This window comes from Puntigrus tetrazona, chromosome 16, assembly GCF_018831695.1.
Source record: "Puntigrus tetrazona isolate hp1 chromosome 16, ASM1883169v1, whole genome shotgun sequence".
Lineage (NCBI taxonomy): Eukaryota > Metazoa > Chordata > Actinopteri > Cypriniformes > Cyprinidae > Puntigrus > Puntigrus tetrazona.
The window spans coordinates 23,061,876-23,072,189 of NC_056714.1; the positions used below are offsets into that span (position 1 = coordinate 23,061,876).

General features: G+C 37.8%; 1 protein-coding gene across 1 annotated transcript; it reads right to left on the reverse strand.

Annotated features, from left to right (window-relative positions):
* Positions 1-2,869: 2,869 nt before the first annotated feature.
* Positions 2,870-10,314, reverse strand: LOC122360867 (PHD finger protein 20-like protein 1). The gene is made up of 17 exons (XM_043261710.1): positions 10,304-10,314; positions 10,076-10,244; positions 9,745-9,840; positions 8,788-8,872; positions 7,754-8,002; positions 7,476-7,616; positions 6,320-6,502; positions 5,527-5,817; positions 5,344-5,448; positions 5,106-5,162; positions 4,924-5,025; positions 4,669-4,776; positions 4,282-4,466; positions 3,988-4,087; positions 3,693-3,807; positions 3,108-3,351; positions 2,870-3,031 (listed from the first exon to the last, which is right to left on the reverse strand). The coding sequence occupies exons 1-17, from the start codon at positions 10,312-10,314 to the stop codon at positions 2,870-2,872; spliced, it is 2,403 nt and encodes an 800-aa protein (XP_043117645.1).

Genomic DNA, 10,314 nt, shown 5'->3' on the forward strand with positions numbered 1-10,314 from the left:
CACCGGCTCAAACTCACCTGAGTCCAGACATGCACTGGCACCAGGTGATGCCTTCAGTTTGCATTGCCGCTGTCTCTGGAGCTGGCATGAGGTTAAACCTATAGAAAAGGACAGGATATATAAAAAATACAGTAAAAAGAGTAACAGCTTAAAAATAGCATTTTTACCAGGCATTACTTGATCAAATATCCTTAGAAATTATTCTAATATGCTGATTTGATGCTCATTATACATTTTGTTGTATAATCAATGTAGAAAACAGTTGGCAATTGACATTTATTCATGCTTTCCATCAGTGTTTTCTACAAACTCAAATGTTGAAACATAAATAATGGCTTACAATAAACTGTGGATCCATTTTGCCGACTGCCAGGTATTTCAAGTCCTTCCCCACTTACACACCAACATTCCCCAATTTCCACGGTTACACTGAACATGCCTGCAAGGATGGCGTTTTAATTTCTTTAAACTTTTCCAATACATATTACAGTGCTTTATCTAATATTATATAGTATGTACAATATTGGGCAAGTTAATGCACCTAAAGCGCCATCCTCAGAGCACTGGGGACGTGTTCATGTCTCTGCGCTGAACTGACAGCCCTGAGCTGTTCACATTGGCTTAGACTCTCGGTCTCCAGCTGGTACTCTGAGGCGAAAAAAGAGGTGGATGAGTATTCTAAACCATAAAACTTAAATATAGAATCTACAGAATTACAGTAAGCAAATCTGTTACAATTAGACCAGAAACTCACCTGAAATCTTTCCACTTGTCAAGGAGAAGATACCAAGCAGTATGACAATTACAAAAAGGTGCTTGACCTCCATGTTCTGCATCTTCTCTAGGATGCAAGAACTCTTCTTCTAGTGAACGTGTCAGAAATGCATCGCTCTTTTTATACCATATCCAAGATGTGCACTGTCATACCTGTTCAGCAGTTTGTCATTTTACGGATTTATCTATCAAAACACAAACCTCTTCAACTTGGTAAGAGTACCTGGTGGACTTCATAAAGTGAGCAGCCAAGCTTGAACTCTTGAGAGCACTTTAAGAACTAGCAAATATCAGTCATCTGAAGCGCTCCAACAAAGACAAACAGAGCATGACGTTACTTCTTATTTTTATCCCCCATACTTATGTGGAGGAAGCTACTCTGAGAGACATTTGAAGAAATAAAAATTTATTTACATTAATGCATGAAGTAAGCGTAAATAATGACCATACATAAATGTTGAGAATATTTTTTAATGAAGTTGTACATACAGATAATTACATCAGGTCTTTAAATAAACTCTTTAAATGTACAGCTGGTATTTCTCATCAAAAGAAACTTCAAGTTTTAAATCTAAATTCTAAAACACTCTTTTGTACAGATTAATAGAAATTGAGATCAAACTGGCATTTTCAAGTATTATCCTCTTATGCCTTAGTTTTTTGTTGTCGTTTTCCTTACAGTTATAAAACTGTATATACATTTTTCAAAGAAAAAAAATGAACAAAATGGTTTCAATATATGCATTTACATCCATCTCAGGATTAGCTTACTTCACGGTAGCAACTCTCAAAGTATCAACATGATAAACAGACATTAGTGAGAAGAGTCACCTATCTCTGGACATCCTGGATAAAGTTAGAGTAGCTTGTTTTCCGGTAATTTGCTACAGCATCCATCAAGACTGTATAGAAACATGCTAAAGTATTAGACGAGTTGTTATGTCTGAAAACTATCTAGGTCTTGGTCTAATGAGCTTGTTGGCATTGTGTACCTTTAGTGCCAGTGTATCAGACCCTGAATGAGCCCAATCCCGGTCTAAAATGAAACATTCAAAAACATGTAAATCCTGGAAATTTGTGTCTGAGAGAAAAAAACAGACCACATTGGCCTGTTTTCTTGGCACTTTAAAGTGACTTTTTAAGTGGTGAGAACTTTTATAACCAGATTTTTTTCCTCAAATATTAATGAACAGTCTGCTATCAGTTACCCTCTTCCAGTCAAGTTCATATTTCCTTAAGCTCACAGAGTGGAAATACCACTGGATTGCTTTGGGCACCTAACAGATGGAAAAAAGTAACTTAAATTAAAACTTACATTTATATGTGTTGTGACCTCTGCAGGTATTTTTATAAAATAGATAATCCCTTCTGTTATCATGTGAAAGAATTAATCTGCCATTATGAGCTCGTCCTATTTTGAGAACAACAACTTTAAGCAGATATGCTTTTAGACTTAACATGAACACACCCACTTCTTCCCGTTTCACACATTACGTGTGCATTTTCCTTATTTCATATTTATGACGCCAACGTTTTACTTCACAAAATGCACATCTACTGAACAGGAGAATCACGTTGAATAAACCTTCTCAGACACGTAGTTGTGTGTGAAGAAACGTGAGGTTTCGTTGAAAGCTCATAACACACACTATAAAGTGTGTATCACACAGAGCAGAGGTGCTCATCTGCTGAACTTTTCCCAGGTCCATCAAAAGCTGTTTTGATACGGCACTTGAGCTGTGGAAGTCGGGCCAGAGGTTCAGGGGCTCCAATTCTCCCGTGAAGTCCAACCAACTCTCAAGCACTTCATACAGACAGAGACAAAGGAAATCAAACCTTAACAAAATATCAAAAGACACCACTGCTTATGTGATATTCATTGCAAAAGTAAACAAAGGTTTCTCAGTTAAATCCTCACAAAGCATAGTTAACCATGACAATTGTGTTCATGAGCAAGACATTTAACTTCAAATGAAGCACATGGTGGTATTCTTCTGTGATACCACGTAAAACAAATTCAACCAGCCCTGGTCATGTGTCAATAAATATAGTTTAGACTCTATAATGGCACTTTCCACGTTTCTTCCCACTACCATCAAGCTCTTTCTCGAGGAGGTCCATACGGCCAGACAGCTGGTTCTGCATCCTCTATGTGTGTAAGCAGGTTCATCTGCCATTGCAGACAGTTCCTGGCCTGCTCCACGGAGCCCATATTGCTGTCATTCACACAGCCAGACAGAGCAATGGCACTGCTCACCTACACAAAACAAAGCGCACTAATTGCAAAATCTGTTTACTTTTTCACATTCATGTGCTCTTCCTCCTTTAATTACCTCTTCCTCCTTTCGGTTAAACTGAGATGCCGTTTGCATCCCCTGCTCATCCCTTGTGTGTTCGAGGCCTGTACCGGGAGGTTTCTGGTAGCTGTGCTCACTTGTAATATAAGTTTGAGGGCTTGAGTTCTGGTTGAGGTGCTCTTTGAAATGTAGGCAGTCTGGAACGCCACCCATAGGTTGGTCCTCATCAGAATTCACCCAAGACCGGGCCCACAAGTGCAAACTTGGGTTGTGTTTGTTTCTTAAAAAATAAATAAATAAATAGAAGTGCATAATTGTGCCTGCATCTGTTCTTTTACAGTCGTCTATCAGACATTAAATTTAAAACCTAAAAAGCCTGAAAAGCTCAACCATTTGGGTACTTTGGGGCATTTTTTCAACAATATAAGTGTAATATTAATAAGGAAAGAAATGCTTTCAATATGTTTGCTAGACTTTAAGATGGTGTGAAAAATGGTGTCTAATTAAATATATAATACAACAATAATTGTTTTAATATATATTAAATAAATATTAAGAACATAATTATATCCAAAATAGTATGTTTCTAATATGTTTCTAGAAAGTAAAGACGCCTCTTACTGTAAAATATCCATCTTCAGCTGAAGTCCATGGAGCAAGTTTTTAACACTGTAAACATCAGCCAGCAGTTGGTGAGTGGACACGATCTTCTTGGCGTTCTGATGAGAGTAGTTCTCTGTGAGGAAGGACAGACCATACATGTGGCCTTTTTGAGCCAGTCTTTATCATGGCGGTATTTAGCGCTCCACCTCTGACCTGAAAATGAGCAAAGTTCATTAAAAACTTTTAAAACTGTACATAAATATAATTTCCATTAAGTTGACGATAAAGTTACTAAACCCTGCTGGATTGTTACCTGGAGGGTCTCTGCAGATGTAACATATGTAGTGATCAGGGATGCTGTCCTCCAAAAGTCCCATACACACACTGTGCTGCCAGCACATACACTCCTCACACTGTAAAGACAGGAAGATAATATCAAACAATATTATTATTTGCAATTTTCAAGTCAGCAGATTCAGGTCAAGGACACCTGAAAGGTCTTTGAGATGAAACTCTTGAGATGTTTCTTTCATGAAAATTTATATTAACAAACTATAAAAACTAGTTTCAAAGTTCATCAGGTAGCATTTTGTAAGAGTAAACCTACCTGAATCATAAAGCCGTTTTCTTCATCCATCTCACAGATGCAACGAACAATTTCATCGGCACCATCATCTTCCTCATCCTGGAAGTCTTCCATAGTGATGGAGTCCAGATCCTGGTTATACTCATCTCCACTGAACAGCAAACTCTCAGTGGTAGAGTCTTCCAGGAAGTCGATGTCTGATAGGTCTAGGAGATAGGAAAGGAAGTAGGACATAAAATGAGGTTCAACAGCACAACACGTCAGTGACACCATATGAACAGAACACAGCAAATTTTAATGGCTGGAAGCTACAGCTAAAATGATACCATTATTTGAAAGCCGCTACAGAAAGCTGTAAATCAATTGAAAGACTTACTCTCCCAGTGAGGTCAACAGATAATATGGCACGAGGGTATTGGAAGGTGCTGTGCTTGAAGGCACTAGAGGAAGAGCGATGTATTGGGGAAGACGGCCTATCCAAATAAGCCAGCGACATCTCATCCAGGTCCGAGTAACCTTAGAACAAAGGTGAGAATAATATGACCTTCTCATTTCAAACATCAAATAGATAAGTTAAGTGATATTAGACCATTTAAGAAAGTTAAAACTGATAAAAGTAAAAAAAGACCTCTGAAAACAAGGCAAACATAAAACTTAGCTTACAGTGCAGTTTTGATTTCTTCTTCTTTTTTTTCTTTTTCTTCTGTTTAATTCGGAAAATGTCCTTCTCTTTCCTGTCCCTTCTGTCTTTATCCCTCTTTTTCGCTACAGAGAAAAGAAATACAAGACATGATGAAAACTTCTTGGTTTAAATATGTAAAATTGAGAACAGTCAGTAAACTCACCAAACAACTGACATTTATCCTCCAGTTTAAATTTCCGCTCTGTCTTTATACAAAGTCCTAAAGACAATAAATAAACATAAATAAATAGACATTCATAAGATAAAAATGGAAAAAAGGAAGAACTCCATTCATCATCTTTAAAATCTACAGAAATAGCTCACCATCTAGGTGCTTTTCCTTCTTGATAATCTTGTCGTGGAATTATCAAAGTTGGGAGGTAGTAGTGAGACCTCTGTACTGTCTGAACTAATAGAAGCAGAAGAACGTTTCTTCTTACAGAACTTTGGAGGCCTCACACAGCCAGAGCTGTCCATTTGAAGCATGAAGCCCTGAGAGGACAGAGCTAAGAGAGGAAGATAATTCAGTTTAAGTGTGCAACTTGGCCATTTAACTGAAATTACCCTGACAAATCACAACCTACAGGAAGAAGTAGAGACGGTCCTGCGCCTCTTGTTATCTGGCATATCTGACAAGGTGCTTGTAGGCATGGAAGCAGACGCGGGCCCTGGTTGGCCCACCCTTTCTGGTGAGCAGACCTCGCTGTCCATTTCTTTCTCAGTGTTATGATAGTACTTCAGGTGATAGTCCAGCAGTTTTGCTTTCCGGAATGCTTTAGAGCAACCAGGGACTTTACATTTAAATTTATTATGGTCCAGGTCTATTAAAGACTCATTAGGAGCAGTGGGATCATCTGACTTCTTGGTGTTAATAACTGGAGGAAAAAAAAAAAAAAAAGAGGAAACCTTTGTTTATATACATATAGATTATATATAACTTTTTTTTTTTTTTTGAATATAATATATAAAATGTATTTTTGTGTATATACACACACACACACACATACATTATATATATATATATATATATATATATATATATATATATATTTGAGTGTGTGTGTCTGAAGTAAAGGACAAGTGATGATTCATACTTGGCTCTCTGGGCGTGTTTGTTGGCTTTAGGAGTCCTGGAAGGAACTTTCTGACATGGAGCTAAACATAAAATAAGAAGATAATACACAGTATTTTACATATCACAAAAGGTCAGTAGCAACACCAATACAACCATAGAACATTACACAATCTACTGTTGATATTTTCAATATATCCTGGTATATAACTTTGCTGTTTATTATATTAACAGAAACACAAAGTGTACTTCAACAGGTTCATGCAGAAACACAATAAAGGCATTCAATTTTATGGCCAACCAACCTGTCAGTACAGAAGGTGAGTTCCCTTCAAGTGTTGTTTGATTACTAGACAACACTTCAGTCATTTTGTCCTTCTCACTGATTGGTGATTGAGCAGTGCTAGTGGGAGGAGCTGTGGATGGACTTCCTGAAGCTGGCTTTTGTGGAGCAGCTTCTGTTTTAACTGCAGTGCTGCTGTCTTCAACTAAAAAAATACATAAAATAACATACATGACTTACACATCAGGTATTTTTTTTTTTTTAATAGATTTTATTCAGTAAAGCAATAAATTGATCAAAATTGACAAGTGATTTATGTTACAATTTGCATTTCAAATAAATGCTTTCACCAGCTTTTTGAGAGTCATCTGGAGGAGGAGGAGGTGGAGGAAGGTGAATGCTAGAATCCTTCATGTGTGTGGTGAAGAGGATAAGCTTGATCAGAGCTTGTTGCTAGACGCTGAGATCGCCTCCTTCTTTGAGGAGTTGGTAGTGGCTGTGCAAAAACAGGCGTGCATATTACTTTCACCTCTAATAATTATTTTTTTATTTTTTTTTGCTGCTGATGAGTTTGTTGTACCTTCTGACAAGCGCATAAACGCTACCTACCTGTGTGTGTACTGTCTGGGAGGGTGTGTGTCGAACTGGGTGAAGGGCTGGGTTCAGGGCTGTGGTTGTGTTCTGATTGCTAGCGGTGGACTCTCCCGAGTCATGTTTGAGTCTTCTAGCACGAGCCTTGCACAGGGATGGGCTAGAGAGGGATGCTGGGGGTTTTTGACAAATAACAGACTGGGAACTTTCATCAGCTGGACTAGCCTCAGCACCTGACGCTTTCTAAAGGGTGGAGAAGTAAACATAACATGAGTGTGTGTGTGTGTGTGTGTGTGTGTGTGTGTGTGTTCTAAAGTGATCACAAAGAAAGATCACAGTATGTCACTTTTTATTTTTACCTGCTGTAATGTCACTGGAAGCTCTTTTGACTCTGCTTTGCATTCAGACTCGGTGTCAGCACATCCTTAATTAGAAAGGAATATCACACACAAACATCATAATCACTATTGTCTGCTGATTAGTGAAATACTGAAGGCATGAAGATTCTTACTATTAAAGATGAATTTAGAACATTTTTACTCTAAGGCCCGTGTGTCCACAACATTTTATAAACCTATGATGTTTACCTGCCCCTTTGCTGAGACGTGTCCTTTTACCGCTGCACAAGTTGCCTTGTCTTTTGCTTCTCCTCTTTGCGGTAGCAGGTTCAAGCTCCTCAGCAGCCAGCTTACTGTCTTCCTCAGCTGAGTCCAGTTCTGCTGGAACTGCTGTAATGTAGGAAATAAATGGATGTGGCTGATCGATATGAACAAAGTGCTCCAACGGTTTATGAAAGACATAACTGAACACAGATCAGTGGGCATGAACTTACGGTAAATATTTCAGAAAATCATTGGACACATACCGAGTTTCTCTGGTTCACTCTCATCTTCATCAACATCAACATCATCATCGTCGTCGTCTTCGTCGTCATCGTCATCACCGTCGTCATCGTCATCCTCATGCTCTTCATCCGACCGCTGTTCCCTCCTGTCCTCTCGGTCTTTGTTGCTGTTGGCGCTGGTACGTGGCCTGTTTCCTCCTTTATTCTTGGCTGCAGCTGAAGCAGCCTTCACCAGAGCGATCCAGTCCTGCTTGAACACAAACCAATACACTATCAGTCACAAATGACAGGGACCAGTCACAAACATACCTGACCATGTCTAACATGCAAAAAAAATTTAAAACAAACAAACAAACAAAAAAGCTATTAATAATGTAATAAAGGTAACTGAGGAGGTAGAATAAAGTGATTTGGCATCCCTGAGCTGTCTGACTGGCACAAAGACGCAACTGTAAGCTGTGTGGACCAGCTGCTTGTGTCTTCAAATATTATTCAGGATTGACCCCATGCATTTTACCTTCTGAAAGAGAGGAAGAGGTCAAGAACAATACTATAGAGGGCCACACTGAAATATACAATTAACTATAAAACATGTTTAAAATGATAAAGCTGTGAAAAAAAAAAATCTCTTAAGCTTTCGAGAACCTATTTGTTAAAAAAAGGAACTGATGAGGACTTGTTGAAGTCACTTTAATAAACTTACTTGTCCTTTTGCATCTTCTGGCATGGACTTGATATGGATTCTTTTCCGCGCAGCGAATGACTCCATCATAAAATTGTACAGTGTATGTGCCTAAAGTAAACAAAGAAAGAATGAACACGTTCTTGACCTTTTAGATTTGATTCAAAACAATTTTAAAGTTTCTGTTAAACCTGTTAAATCTAAATCCTATCCTTCTCAAAATAAACAGCATTTAAGAACAATCATTAGCTACACTAAACCAAAGAAAGCCTGATTAATTTTAACTGAATGATAAATGCAGGTTAACTTTTTAATTGCAAACTGACAGAAAAAGGATAGTTCTGGCCCGAAGCATCAGAAAGGTGGATCCTACCTTCCTTGTTGATACTTTCAATCTTGGCAGGATAGTAGCGGCAATCTGTCCATCGGGCAAGCACCTCCTCACCATCTCTTAATTCCTAAAAATGCATTAAAAAACAAAATAAACATGCAATTAATTACATTCATTATAACCCAAACATTCAACCAATCCTGTACTGAAGATGTGGGATGTGCTGTGATCATAAAAGTGAATGGTTAGAGCAGAACAAACTGTGATGAACACACTGCAAACCTCTGACTATTTCATGTAGCACCTACCAAGCTGATTATAGTCATTTAAGAACCACACAGATAAGTTAAAATACTAGTTAAAGTCCAATTCCAGAAAACCACAAAGCCTCAACTGTACATAGATTATTAATTATATTTTTGTACTTTATATATTCTAAACGTAAATCTTTCTCTAAATATACTACATTTCAAAAGTTTGTAGTGAGTAAGATTTTTTTTTACTTTGTTTTAAAGAACTAATTTCAAATAAAAACTGTCATTTTGAGATTTCCATTCAACAAAAAAAAAATCTGAAAAAAAAGCCCACTGATTCCATAAAACTATTAAACATCAAAACTGTTTTCAACACTGATGGCAACAAAAATGTTTCTTGAGAAGTGCTGCCACAGGAATAATTAAATGATATTTCATAGCATCACTTGTTTGAATTTTATTAAATTAATTTGACTGAATAATGGATGGGCACAAGACAGTTCGTTCAAAAACTAGACAAAACCTTACCAAAATCAAACTTCTGGACGGAAGAGTAAGTGTAACAAAACCTCTTTAAATGAAAGTCACAAAGGTCTACGTATTTTTTTTAATGGATGATTGCTTGCAGCCCAAAGAAAAACATTAAAAGGTTTCAACTATGTAGATGGAGGAAAAACCCAAACAATGATGGGACAAGCAGTTTGAGAGAGCCAGATCAAGGTAGATGGGCAATTGAGGTATGTACTTGTCTCTGCTGGGGTAAGTCTTTTTGGTCCTCTGTGCTCTCTGTACTTCCAGGAAGCTCACGAAGGCGAGATGCTCTCATCTCGCTGAGTCTCTCCTGGCAGAAACGTTTGTAAGACAAGAATTAATCAATCACTCATCTGATTACCAAATGAGATTTTCTTTCATTTCATCTGAGTGGCTGAAAACGTCAATAGTTTATTTTAGCAGCTTCACTCTACACAGATACGCTAACAGCCAACAAAGTTCCCTGCATTTCTCATGCTTGCCATGTCATCCTAGACATTTCAGACCATAAACATATCTGAAAAGAAAAAGTACTGCAAACATACAGACACCTCCTCTTCTTTGAGACCCTCTTTGCGGAGCGCTGGTCTCTCTAATGGTCGAAGTCTGTTGCTGTCCCAGAGAATCCATTCATCGTACCTATGGCTCCAACGGTCAAAATGCACAAGCATTTTCCCCTCATCGTAATCAATCTTTTCGATACGGGAAGGATACCTGCAAAGAAACCATTCAACATAGATCACGGTTTACAAGAAAAAAAAAAACATTTTTACACTATATACAT